The 15,042-nt window shown below is 39.5% G+C and overlaps 1 protein-coding gene across 1 annotated transcript in view; it reads left to right on the top strand.

The window, feature by feature from the left end:
• The window catches only part of LOC149153502 (ARM repeat superfamily protein), a 368,482-nt gene that overhangs the window by 115,028 nt on the left and 238,412 nt on the right, over positions 1-15,042 (top strand). The window contains exon 9 of the mRNA XM_089445673.1: positions 9,292-9,468. Coding sequence (XP_089301799.1) covers positions 9,292-9,468 — 177 coding nt within the window. The remainder of the gene's footprint in view (positions 1-9,291; positions 9,469-15,042) is intronic.

Below are 15,042 nucleotides of genomic sequence, written 5' to 3'. Positions count from 1 at the left end.
CTGCTATAGATATAGGAGAGCATAGCCCCATACCTAGCACTCATTATTTGACATTAGGTGCAGAGGCAGGATCAGGGCCTCCTACAACTAGGGCCAGGCTTGGCAAACAACCCATCATGTTTTCTCGTAAAAGGGGGAGAGGGCAGTGATTTCAGATAGATAGCTGCTAGTTTTATTTGTTGTGCTACATATAACTCATGATGATGAGATACTTTTATATATGTGATGTTATTTTGTATTGGTTCTCCACATTTGAGTCCTTGAATGGACAATTATCAGGGATCAACAGGATTTGGTATCGCCTTCGATGTATCATTTCTATTTGACATCATATATATCAGTGTTTTCTTCATATTTATGTGCCAATGTGTTTATTTCATGTTGTTATTGCTTTATATGTTTAAAAATCTGAAAAAAATGATTATATTATGCATTTTTTATGCTTGCCGATATGTGCCGATATTTTGCCGATATTGCCGATAAGATATTTTTTGGACCCTCGCCGATATTTTCTTGATACCGATATTATCAACACTGGTCTAAACTGCAACATTTAAGCTTGTATTTTCTTCAACTTGTGTGTCTTCTTCCTGAGTTGTGACATTCACTTGATCGATATCTGTTGTTTTTTCGTGAACTTGAATTCCTACATTTGATGCTTCCTTCTCGATAAGTTGTTGTACCTTGTTTTCTAATGACTTCTTATCCATCTTAATCTTCTTAATTTGTGTCAGTAATTTTTTACTATGGTCTTTAAGCTGAGAAACTTCTTCATTTTTGTCAGCAGTGATCTTGTCAATTTTATTTTGCATATTTTGTATTACTTTTTTACTTTCTTGAGAATGTCAAAAACTTCTTCATATTTAGGATAACAGATCCTAGTGATTCAATCCAGGGTGAACCCAGAATTATATCACTATTGTCGCAAAATAAGGTTTTAATGGTGAATTGCAATACAAAAGTATAGTCTCCAATACTTAGTTGTAGATTGTTTATGTCGTATTGTTTGTCACTTGTGTCAACAAAATTCGTTTCGATTATATTTGATTCAGGAATCACTAATTGGTTAGCACATTTAGTACTAACATAATTATTATTTTGATTAGGTTCAATAAAGATGATAACATCATTTCCTGCAAGTGATCCTTTGAGTTTGAATAGCGCACCGACACATATACTAAAAGTTTTAGGAAACCTTCCCTCTTTCATTTCCGACTTTGACTCAATTTCTTTCTCTTTAGTAGTTGTCTCCATTTTTGTTTTTTTCCTCAATTTTGAATTCCTCCAGAAATTGACTCCCTTGAATTGACTAACCCCTTTTTCTTTTCACCTTTGATATTTAGACTTTTACTCTCTTTTAGTAGAACCTTTCCTTCTTATATTTCAAAAATGCCCCTTTCTTATTTTAATTATCATAATAATTTGATTATTATAATAATTTTCCTTCCTTAACAATTACTCTCGATGATTTCAATTGAAGATGTACGATCAATGTAATTTTTTGGGTGAAATGGATTATGGTTGACTATTTTTTTTTTAATGATTAATGTCATGTATGGACACGATGGTAGGAATGGGTGTAAGGTTGAATAATGGTTTGACAATTTATTTTACACTACAAATTCAATTTAAGGAATCAATTGTAGTGTGAAATAATCGACTTCGATTGTGGCTGGAATCACATAGATTATATATATTATAGCATTTACATGAACTTCAACACTTTAGCATTAGAGCAAATGTACGACGATGGTTGGAGAAGTATGGACAGTGGTTGGGTGGCTTGTATGTTATTAGTGGTTACGACAGTGTGAATCTATGGCAGTTGGTAGCTTACATTTACCACAACTGTACGGAAGGCGACGCACAATGGTCAAACGGGTGCACAGAGAATAGGCAGATGGCAACAATGATAGTTAAGGTATGTCGGCGCTCGGCCAGCGATGGTTGGCAACGTCTATATGCCCATTGAATTGTTGCGACTGTGTTGTGGCGGCGTTCGCTTTGGTGATGGCGGTCTGCAACAATGACAAGGACAGGGGTTCACAGTGGGCATCAGTGTCAATTCTATCGACAACACTGTGGGATTTCCAGTTGCGTGGGACCTTTTGATAGCTACAATGTTCTGTTGTGGACGAAGACCGTAGAATAATGTTTAATGTTTATTTTTATTTGATATAAAATTTGTTTTTCTATTTTTTATTTTTCTAATTATATTATTATTATTTTTTTTAATATATAATTTCTTTTTTTTTCAATAATTTTTTTTAATTAATGTTTTTTTTCTTGATTTTTTTTTTTATAAACCTTATATATATATATATATATATTTAATTTTATTATTTAGATTTTATTTTTTCTCAGTTTTTTTTTAATATTTATATATATGCTTTTTCTTTCTCTTTTTTTTTTAATGGCCAAGGGCCAATTGGCAAAAATGGAGAAACTCCAAAGCTTGTAGCGAAAAGCTTCAAAGACAACGAAGTTGATGAATTTCGACGGCCAAAGACTTGGATCAAACTGGTTCTCTGTGCAACGGCTGAGCAGCCAGAGAATCAAACACCTCTGATACCAAATGAAACGAACAAAGTTCGTTCTTCAGTTTAAATACTTCAGAAGACTTGGAATATGTAGATCTCCATTGAGAATACAAGATTATATATTAAACAGTGTTGATAATATCGGTATCGGGAAAATATCGGCGAGGGTCTAGAAAATATCTTATCGGCAATATCGGCGAAAATATCAGAAAATATCGGCAAGCATAAAAAATGCATAATATATTCATTTTTTTTCAGATTTTTAAACATATAAAGCAATAACAACATGAAATAAACACATTGGCACATAAATATGAAGAAAACACTGATATATATGATGTCAAATAGAAATGATATATCAAAGGCGATACCAAATCGTGCTAATCCCTGATAATTGTCCATTCAAGGACTCAAATGTGGAGAACCAATACAAAATAACATCACATATAATAATAAAAGTATCTCATCATCATGAGTTACATGTAGCATAACAAATAAAACTAGCAGCTATCTATCTACTGCCCTCTCCCCCTTTTACGGGAAAACATGATGGGCTGTTTGCCAGGCCTGCCCCTAGTAGTAGAAGGCCCTGACACTGCCTCTGCACCTAATGTCAAATAATGAGTGCTAGGCATGGAGCTATGCTCTCCTATATCTATAGCAGATGGTGTTGATGCTGATGCTCCCGCAGTGTCCTCCTCCTGCTCCTCCTGCTCCTCCTCTAAGTGCTGCTGCTCCTCTGACTCCGAGTCCTCCTCTTGCTGCCCCTGCTCTAATGGATCATCTGCCACTGGCTCTAACCATGAAGGTGACTCCTCCAATATGGGCTCCTCAGACTCCACCCTCCACGGAGACAATACATCAATATTGTCTAAGGAAATGGCATCTGGATCCACTGGTGATTCTATTTGCCTCACTCGAAGTCGGATGTTGTAATGCACATACACCAAATCGTTGAGGCGTGCGAACTCCAACCTGTAAGAGTGTCAAAAAAAGTAATGAGTCTTGACTCTTGACTCTTGACACTTGAAGGTCATAAATTAAAAATTAAAAATTACAATAAGTGTAATTGCTCAACTGAAGGCTTGAGTTCAAAGTTATACCTGTTGCGCTTTTTGGCGTGTATTTTCTCAAATACACTCCAATTGCGCTCGCACCCTGAAGAGCTACATGTTTGACTCAAGATTCGTATAGCCAATTTTTGCAAATTTGGTGCCCTTGCACCATAGCTTCGCCACCAAATATCTACAACAAAATAATGAAATAAAAAATTCAAAAACTTAAAAGTTAAAAGTTAAAAGTTAAAACATAATTAAATTCAAATTTCTAATTTCTAATGAGTGATGACTTGTCACTTACGTGGCATGAAGAGGGCCCTTTCCCTAATGGCATCATCAAAGCCAAATAGGCCAACACAATCCTGATAACACTGTACCTCGCGCTTGATTTTGCTACGAAGCTCAGAATCAGGTACCATCCTCTGAATGCAGGAATGGAGCCCTTCCATCACCTCGCCATCAAAATCAAAGTTGCATTTGTATGAAAATGCAGGGTTGAGGAAGAGTGCTGCTGCATGAATGGGTCGATGAAGCATCCCTGTCCACCGACTATCGATCACATCCCATAACATCATCTGCCTATCAAGGCCAGCAGATCCCTTGTCTGCATAATAGGAACGAATGGCCTCCTTGGCCCTATCCATGCCCTCATACAAATAAGGCATTGCAGGCTTCTCTCCATCCACCAATCTAAGAACCTTTACTATAGGTTCGCTAACTGCACATGCTTCTTGTACTCCACGCCAAAATGTCTCAGAGTACACCATTTTTGCAATGGCTCTTCCATCAGGTCTCCTGCTGTATCTACAATTACGTCAATCATCAGACACAAACATTTGCTTCAACTCGAACTGACATCGAAGCAAAGACTGAAGAGTAATAAAGGTTGTGGCAAAACGTGTGATGGCAGGACGCCGCAACTCCTTGTTTCTAGTGAACCTCCTCATAAGGCTAAGAACAAAAGCATGGTTATAAATAAACTTGGGGATGCTCCTAGCCATATCAACTGCCTCCTTGATGAAGGAGAGTTTCCCCATATCCTCAAGCAACAAATCAAGACAATGCGCTGCACATGGAGTCTAGAACAATGTGGGATGCCTCTCCATAAGCATTCTGCCGGCAGACACATAATTAGCTGCATTGTCTGTTATGACTTGCACCACATTCTGCACACCAATCTCCCGAATGAACCCATCTAACAACTCACATATCGTTGCTGCATCTTTGATATGTTCTGATGCATCCAACGATTTAATAAACATGGTACCTTTAGGACAATGTACCAAGAAATTTAGAAGGGTCCTACCCTTCCTATCTGTCCAACCATCAGACATCACTGTGCATCCAGTGACTTCCCATGTCTTTTTCAACTCCGCCAATCTAGAGTTGATGTCCTGTTTTTCTGCTTGAAGAATTGCCCCCCGCAACTCCTCATATGTGGCACTTTTGTACCCTGGGCCCACAACAGCAATAGCATCACACATTGGCTGCCAAAATGGATTGGTTTTTGTGATGCTGAGAGGTAAGTCGCTCCAAAAAATACACCTCCCCATGACTCTATCTGCTTCTTGCTTCTCCTTTTTTTTAACAAGCGATTTTATGCTAGGTTGTGCTCCAGCTCCTGTTCGTGGAACAAAAAATGATGACCTCGCATTCACACTAGCAGTAGCACTAGCATGTTATGGTGTGCCAGTTGTGGAGCCCCTCCCACTAGGGCCAGTAGGGCCACTACCCTCAACACCAAAATCAGGAGAAGATATCCCGAAAGATCTACCTGAACGTTCAGCTTTGTTTCTTTCCGCCTCTTCCTTCTTTCTGTCCTTTTCTTCAATTGCCTCAAGAGCTTTTTGTATAAGCTCCGGACTAGAAACTATACAAATGCCAACATCATGTCCAGTGAGTCTAGCAAGATGGTATTTCAGTCGTGTAACCCCACCTGTCATCTTGGTCCCACACAATTTGCATGCAAGATATGCACGATTTGTCCCACCATCAGGGATCCCATACTCCCAAAATGGGTCCAAGGTTTTTGGCATATTTGTATTTTGTAGTGGGCTAACTCAAAAGGAAACCTACAGCACCAAAAAAAATTTGGAATTAGTAACTTAATAAGTAATACGAAATTACAAATAAGTTAATAACCACATCATTTTACAAAACAACATCCTTATCTCTTAGATCAGTGGAGGAAAGAAATTTTATTTCTAATACAGCCTAAATATTTCTGATAATGTAGCAAAAAAAGGAAAGAATTTTTTTTGTTTAGCTTAAAGAGACAACAGACTTGGCCCTGGGATAATTGGCAATGAATGGTCTTCAAGAAGCAGCACAAACAGTCCTCAAGAGTCAAAACCTTCCACAAGGCGGCAACATGTTTAATATGGCATCGAGACATGCCAGCTGTGTCATATACTTTTGTTTTTAAATATTTGTGCTCATTCATTATGCACAGGGTACTATTAAGCAACTTGACAGACAAGAATGTAATGCGAGGAAACAGAAATTTGTGCCAAATGGCAATGTATTATAATTCCTGACAGGATTCAATGAAATCTCTTTTCACCATATATATCAAGAAAGGAATCAGGTACCACATGGTCTGTCAGAGGATGGCTGACTATTAGCTATGGGGTAGTGGAACATAATAGAAGAGAACAATGGGCACATTATTGAATATATTCATCAGCCTTTCATATAATGCTAGATCTGGAGGTGTCTTGTCTTCTTTGGTAATGGCTTAACATGTTTTGCGAAGACTGTATAAAAGGCCAGTTATAGCACACTCTTCTTTTCTTTTTTTGGGATGAAATGCACATCCCAGTACACCCATCAAGCACTTCCTCTTATTCTAAATTTCTAAGGATGTTAACCAGGGTAAACTGCCCGATTGCAACATTAGCAACCTGACACAATGGGGAAATCCCAGTACACCCATCAAGCACTTAGCAACGTGACACAATGGGGAAATCAAGTAAAGCCCAAAATATTCACAGATTCAGCGTGCGGAGACTTGACTCCACAACCTCTTGTAATTCATAGCACACAACCACTCAAGCTAACCCACTGGGTTAAAATGCATGCTATGATACCTATAGGCTATTATGACTTTATGTACATTTATTTTCAGTCCTATTTAGTTTTTTCCGTCTGAGCAAGACAAACCTGAACCACGTATATGGTAAAAGTGTATGGAAGTTTTACAGAGTGGACAGTCATTGACAATGTGATGTCTTTACATTTGGCCTGAAAAAGGTTTCTTTGAATGCTGAATAGCATCTGTTATATGTAATTTTATGATTATTAACGTAGCAAAAGTTGACAATTTCCAGAGCAGAGGGCGGCCCGATATTGAAAGAGATGAGTTGCAGTCTCATTTTGGTATTGATAATGCCATCAATATAAATAACCTCAAGCTCGATGAGCCCCCCTTTCTGGAAGATGAAGTCTCTGTGTGTCACCTGGCTTCTTAATCGTTTAGATTACGGATACCATTGGAGCAGTCATGCTACAGTCTACTATTTAATGGCATTCAAATTTTGAAGATGAGATCATACCTGTTCTTGGCACTTGCAATAATGGCTTCAAACCCTCCTTCGCAGCAACCACGTTCCGTCTCCAGCTCTCAGGAAAACAAAATGACGTGAAAAAACCCAAAAATCAATTTATACAGACCGCGCGGACTGATTTCAACCTCACTGGCGATATTTTCAGTCGTCGCGCGATATTTTCCGAGATATCGTAAATCGGGCGAGATTTTGAAAACCGGGAAATATCGCGATATTTCGGCTCGCCGAAAATATCGCGATATTTCCGAATATCGCCGATATTTCGGCATATTATCAACACTATTAATATTAAATGTATGAATAAGAATGATGATACAATGAGAGTGAGAGGCTTGCTTATATACCAAGCAGGTGTTTCTTCATGGAAAAGCTTGCCCACTGAGAAAGAAAAGCTACAGCAAAAACTTGGCTGTCATACAGCCTTGTATGGCTCTCTTGTATGGCCTCCTGCTGATCCAAAATCTATGGCCTCCCGTCAGAATTTGTATGGCTGAGTTGGCTGCTGGACCATACACCCGAGTTTTTTGGCTTGAACTTCTGTTGCTGCTGCAGCCAATTCGTACAACACTCTCCATTGCTGGATCGTACGGTCCCCTCAAATTGCTGAAGTCGATTTCCTTGTTTGGAAACCTGTTTCCCGTCTCTTCTGGCTTGCACACTGAGCAAGATTTTCTTTTACTTTGTGCAACTGAGTCGCTGTGTGTTTTCCTTTCACTTTTGCCTTTCTTTATAATTTTGAGTTAATGACTAAGTCTCTGCAATCCTAACCACTCATTTAGATCAACGGTTGACATTAAATCCCAATCTCACTAGTGATCAATGTTGGAGATTTATCTAAATCACTGGTGTAATAAAATTACACTTTGTTAGGCTTTTCATAACTTAAAATTAAAAGGCTGTTCACTTTAATAAAGTGAATTGCAAAATAGAAAGGACTTCGGATGACTTCATGCACGTTTGACACAAAACCTGTGCAGAAGTTCCTGTCCAAGCTACAATCTTCAACAATAATATTGCAAAAGAACAATTTGAAGAACGTGACGGGATGGTACATTGTAACAACCGTTTCCTCTGTTGCAGACATTTGTAAACACAGGAGAAAATTGCTGAGATAGTACAGCAAAAAGTGTATTTGCAACAGTTGACTGCACAATCTTGAATTTGTTTACCATGAAGGTTGCCAAACTTTGGAGCAAAAATATGAACTCAAACATTTTCCTTTCATTGGATTATGTTCTTGGAATTTATGAGCACTTAAATCTCAATGTTTGCACCGATAAACAAGGTCAAAGCTAAACACAGGACAGCTATGGTCTCATTTTTCCTAAGAAATGTGCTCTTGAAGTCATTCTGGCCAAACGCTGCCAGCTGCACATTAAGACCTGTTCAATTTCATTATTCTAGTTTTAGAAGTGGCACCGATTGTTTGACATGTACTTTGCAGTTATGCTATGCGTGTACTATAGGTAGTCTCCTGCAGTGGTGTAATGCTAAGACTTGAATGTTTCCAAAATTAGCTTGCAGAACTTACAGAAAGAAAGCTCGCAATATAAATATATAAATATATAAATATAGTTGTCATAATAGGCCTTTCCAAAAGATGGGAAATCATACAGTGCCAATGAAGTGCACAAGAGCCTATAATTCATTGTCTGAGATCCCAAGTGATGTCTTCTGTAACACTTCCAGAATTTGTAATTTTTGTGTGATCAATCATCAAGAAATTAGTTGTGGCTGAATTTGATTGAATATACTGAACTCTGCTATGCCTTTGGGCAGAAGGAGATTGTTGTTTAGGATTTAATCAATTCTGCATTATCTCTGTTTTTAATTATCCCATTTTCTTTTTTGTCATAGATTTTGACTCTATGAGGAAATAAGTGTTTGCCAAAATTAGTAGTAAACGAAAGTTTTATCATGAAGGGAGTCTGTTGGTGTACTTATTATTCTTTTTTCTTGAAGTACTGGTTTGTGGAATTGGTGTTGCATATCTATGCATACTTCCTGTGTGCCAGAAATAGCATAATGAAGAGGAATATAAATTGATAGATAGTAGAAATCAATGTTTGAAGTATTGATCTGTATGTTGGGAAATCTAATTTGTCTTTTTATGCCTCTTCCAAGCAGCACTATACACAAAATGATTATCAGGAAGAAGATCCTGAGAAGAAACGAAATGGATTGGAGACAAGAACATTTTTTCTTGCTTGTATGTCACTTTTATTGGGGCGCCTTGATTCTGATACTTTTGAAACTGCAGTAGGAGAAGCCGGATCTCAATTTCTCAATCTTCTCTTTTCTCAGGTTGTATTTTTTCTCCTATCTAATATTAAAGGAATGCATGTTGGATGTTTTGTATCTGAACTTATACACCCCTTAATCAAGCCCTGGTAAATTCATTACAAGCCTTGATGATATTATGCTTATTTAATGGTTGAATTGCATATTTTGAAAATTTTAGAGTATGTGGTTGAAATTCTCAACTGTGAATTTTGCATGACTAAGGTTAATCTTAAGAGCATATCCTTTTGTTGCAATATGTTCTTATTCAACAGCAATTTCAAAGATCAAAGATCAAGAGAAGAAGAAACAACTCCCACACAAAACATTCAGTGCACTGATGAAGTCTTTCCCATTAATCAAGTATATAGAGTAGATGTCTTCTTTACATAATAGAAGTACTCATATATAGAGACTTTAGTGCATGAACGTAAATCCTCTCATTTTATCATAGCGAAAATGGTAGTCTCCTATACAGCTGTCCTTTAAGAATCATTATTAGGGGCTGTCTGGAGATCTTCATAATATTGTTGAAATTAAGTCTGTTAATTGTGTTTTGCCTTGTTCATTTGACGTGGCCACTGAGGTAGATGATGGCTGTGTTACATGATTGTCAATTGCTGTTTTTAATTTTTTTTAATTTGTGGGCAATTGTTTTCCTCTATCCTGCATGCCCTAAGGCCTTTGTAGAAAAGCCTTTGGCCCTGGTGCTTAAAATGTTGTTTTCACAAAAGGAAAATGCATTCTATAATCTATTAGGTCCTTTTTTGACATGCACACATCTTGACTGACACCTACATTCTCCTAAAGGATTTTAGGGGTCTGCCACAAACATTAAATCAACAGAGTTTCTCTTTATTCCCAGCATCTAATGCTCCTCTTTAACTTGCAAAAGATTGGCTTGCCTGGGTACCCGTCATTGAAGGAGCTATTTGCCAGCATTGTTGTTTTTCTCTCCTCAACTTTTGATGCAGCCCTAGTGTTTGTATGTTTATGTGCATGTATTCTCATACAAGAAGACTCTTACCTCTGTGAGTTGTGTGTTGTAGTCATGAAAGCTCCAAACCACGCTGCACAATCCAAGTGGAAATTGGGTAGATCACCCTCTGTCACCTTGGTGACCTACCTTACGTCCTTCGGCCAGCTAGTCTCTGGGTTCGAGAGGGGCTTCCCTATAGATCACTAGGGCTTAAACAATATAGAGTAAGGTGATGTTACAAGTAACCCCAATGACTGGAATGATTTTTAACAGACAAAGAAGACAAGGGTGGTGGAAGGATATGAAGACCAGTGCCAATGTTCAAGGGTGGTAGGCATGGCTGCGATCACAACCCTCTCTGTGAACTCTTCCTTTGGAACTGGATGGGTGAGGAGTTGGGGGTGAAACTATCCCACTCAAACCAGTCTAGACTAACCTATAGGGAATTTAGCTTCACTAGGAGTACCTTCTCATTCAAGGAGCCCCTACCATTATATTGATAGTGCCACCGGTAACCCACAGTAAGGCTGAAGATTCCCCCTAGAGGGGCTTGTTCAGCACAATAGTATGTCTTCCAAGTGACCGTCTGTCCCTCAAGTGGATTGGTAGAGCAGTATTGTGATCCCCAAATTTATGCCTGTAAAATTAATCTCTTTTAAAGCATAAGTTATAGGAAAGAACCAAGAGAAAAAAGCATAGAGGAATCAAGCTGATGTAGAAAGTTTAAGGTCCTGTAAACCCTCCGGTTTCAATTTGTTTTCCTGATCATTGTTTAATGCCCAATCCCATGTTTCCTTTGACATTAGCTGAGTTAAACATGAATATGAAATTGAGACCAAAACACTGGTAGGCTACAACTAAATTTGCCTTTAACTTTTCAGCTGATAAAATAAACAACACAAGCGTACATAAATTTTGACACTCTTTTTGGTCAATCTCTGACCCTGGAAAAACCCACAGGGGGAAACTAGTCTAGAAGAGGATTTTATTTGCTTTTCACAGAGAATTTATGACATCATTAAAAACTCATCAAGGGTACTTATTGTTGAAAATGGTAGCGAAGGAAGGTCTTCTCTGGCTCGTGCCTTAGCTAGAAAGACCACAATTTGTCTTCCTTTGACCATGGAGGGATTCATGGAGATGGCAAGTTCATGCATAGTGATGGAGCTTCAATCACATGGAGCCTTCCTCAGTTAACTACATGATCAAATGGCATTCCGAATTTAAAAGAGGACGAGTTGGGAGCTTCAGGTTATGATTGAAGCAAGGACGAATTAGAGAAACTGTTAAACTCAGTTAACTAGTCAATCACAATTGCTGTTTTAAATTTGTATTTGCCAGATTTAGTGTGGACACAATCAATAAAAGGAGGATGAAGGCACATGTATGTATCATTATTGTTGGCACGAGTTTGTGTGTGTGAGAGATCTTTGTTGTGGCAGCACATCTTGGAGGAGCCAGTATGCAGATTGTAGAGAGCCTTTCTTGTGGAATTCTGCCCTAGGATTCAGGAGGTCTGCCCTAAAAAATATGGGCCATATTGCGCTAGGAAATAGGAGGAGAGCAACGCAGGGAAATAGGGCCAGGCAGGACGCAAGCAAGTAGGAGCTAGATCAAGTGTATGCAGGGTGTTTCAAGCTAGGCTAACAGTGAGAACAAGTGTATTCTCAAAGTGAAATAGATTGCCTTGTAAGAGATCTAATTGCTCAAACTCTATCAATAAATATTACAACAAAGAAAGGGGTTCTCCCAGTTGGGTTTCCTAAGAAAAAAATATTGTGTCAATTTGTGTGACTGCGTTTTTGTCTCTGTGTTTATCACGCTGCTTATAAGTGTTCAGAAATTCTGTTTCTTGGTGAAAGAAATTTTGGTTTCAGTTTGCAGTTGCCTCAGTTTCAGATTATTCATCCAAGTAGTTGCTGAATTAAGAAAATATTTTTTTTTTACTCATGCCCAGCCCTTTGATGAAATCAACATGCTTTGCAACGCCTTGCTAGATATGGGCCATGGCAATACATTTTTGGCTTTTTTGTGACAGTGTGGAATGAGTCATGACCCCACTGCTGTCTGGGAAAGTTTCGGCCCACTTTTAACTTATACCGCTGACAGGTAAAAAAAACCCTGCGGCTACCCTTTACTCGCTTCAAACCACTCTCTTTACAGGGTCTATCTGTTGAATTTCCACGACCTTGGGTCTAGGTTAGAGTCTTAAAATCACTGACGCTACCAAACCAAGAATCTCAACCATAAACTCCTTTACACAGCGGAAATATAAAGCAGTAAATCACATGTGCAGAAATATACAGGGTTTTTAACAAAATTGTACAATCCCAGTCTTCGTTATATTAAACCAAATCTGAACATTACAACAGTCTATGGTATACAAGATACAACGACAAACTTCGTTGCAACTTTGATGTCGTATCTTGTCCTGCTGGTCCTTCGCTCCCGTACTGCTCACTAGTAGTGCCTTAGTCCATCAAGGCCACTACACATCGAGAGTCCAAGAGGGCTGCCACCTAACAACTCTGCAAGTCACTTCTGCTGCATGTACACAGGCTCATCAAACTCCTCTCTAAGCTCGCCAATCCCTGAGCTCCAATTTGCCTTCTAGTAGCCTCTTTCGTCCATCAAAGAGCTACTTATAAGGCTCCAAACTTCACCCAATCACGCATCAACAATGTCCTTGTATGCTGCTCTAGGGCTACTTTGGGTAGCCAACGCACTGCTCTCCAATCAGATCAATGGCACCCAATCACGTCACTGTCAATTTTTCTCCTAGGAAGACTCTTCACATCCTCAGAAGATTCTTAAAATGGCACCAACATGCTGCTACAATCACGATCCAAACTGGTCAAATCTTTTGACCGACTATCCTCCACAAAACACTGCTGTCACTACTGTCTGCACTGCTGCTCCTGCAATTCTGGTTAGGGCACACAATACAACCCTCAATCCTCCACGCAGTCAGCAGATAAGCCCTTCTAGGGCTGCGGTCCACCTTGGAGAAGGCCCTACCATGCCATGCTGCCTTGTTAAGGGACTGTCCTCCCTAACGTCACCCTTAAACTCCTCCAACTGCTTGCTATGGCCTCCGGCGTAGCAAAGCAGCTTGCTATAGCTGCGGCTCCCCTCCAAAACTAACCGAAACAGTGACCTAAACACCCTGTCTTGTCCCTCTGCTCCTCGGCTTGATTATATTAGGTGGTGAACAACATCCCAGACCTTGAGGGCACCCACTCCACAGGTACCTAGGCCTTTCAGAGAGGTTGATGACTTAGCAGATGCAACATTGCCCACTTACGTCTGAGCGTTGGGCCTTATCATGACAAGAGCAGATGATACATGCCCTAGAGCACCCCTATGACCCAGGATGTTGATCTTCTTTGATCCAACACAGGATTCTTTATGATTGCACCACTGACCTAGCATGCCCCCAAGCTGGCCTTGACACTACTTGATGGACATGCCATGATACATAGCCCCAATGAGGATGGTCTTCCATGAGATGACTAGGAAGGGCTTGTTGCACTTGATGGAGCCCTCATGCTAGAGAGACGAGGCCTTGCGTTGACCATTGGAGACCCATAGATATGATTTGGTGGCACCCCAGTTGGATTTCTGACCCTTGAGGATGATTTGAGGGACACTCCTCAAATGATGGATGATTTTGGCACACAGACACATTTTCAACCTTCATCTCACCATGACATGACATTTGGAGCCCAAAAAGAGCATGATTGTTGATTGGGGATAGCATCGGATGTGCTCTAAGCCTCAAATTTTGCAAGGAGGTTTGGGCACATGTATTCCAAAGACCCCAGAAAGCGTTTTGGGAAATTCCACCGAGAAGTGATTTTATTAAAATAATTAATAATTTTAAAGGGGTTCCTAAGTCTAAACTTAGGAAAATTAAAATATTAATGGGTATTAATCTAATCAGGGGTGAAACTTCTAGAAAAAAGCATGGATCAAGCCAAAACGATTTAAGCCTTTGATTATGTTTTAATCTAGGTCGGGGTTGTCCAACAGGAAGATATAAGAAGGGGCTTGAGGGTCATTTGGAAAACACACAGAGAGATTGAGAAAATCGATTTTTTGAAGTGAGAAGTTCTCAGGAGGAAAATCGATTGAGGAGATCTTGCAACAGAGGGGCAGTGAGAATCCGGGAGAAGGAATTTTCGGAGAGTACAAAGCAGAGAAATGACAGAAAGATGTCTAGAAGAAGGCTAATGCTGGCCTACGCAGAGGCAACACAGTCAGTGAGGGGAAGTCAAGTTTCTGCTGAGGGAATTTGAAGTTCAGTTGCTGGAAGCAAGGGTGTGAGTTTGGGAGGTAGGAAAGTCGATTTCTCAGCCAACAGAGGATCCAGAGCAGAGAGGCGGCGTAATATCCAGGAAGGGTGACGCAAAAGCTGCCTAGGGTGATGCAGTTCTGCGCAGAAGCCACACAGAGGGTGACACAAAGCCTCTAGAGCTGAAGGATCAGTCACTGATTCTCTAGTGACGGTGAGATCATTTCACCACTCTTTTGTCCAGTATTTTCTCTGTAAAGGATTGCTTGTTGAGCATCCTACATTTTACTCGGAATTTTCTCCTGCATAATAATAAACCCTGATA

Source organism: Pinus tabuliformis, chromosome 9 (assembly GCF_031772625.1).
Source record: "Pinus tabuliformis cultivar Carrire ecotype Pingquan chromosome 9, CPIR1, whole genome shotgun sequence".
Classification (NCBI taxonomy): Eukaryota; Viridiplantae; Streptophyta; class Pinopsida; order Pinales; family Pinaceae; genus Pinus; species Pinus tabuliformis.
Note: the sequence above shows the minus strand (reverse complement) of the source record. Positions and strands in the feature narration are given on the sequence as shown.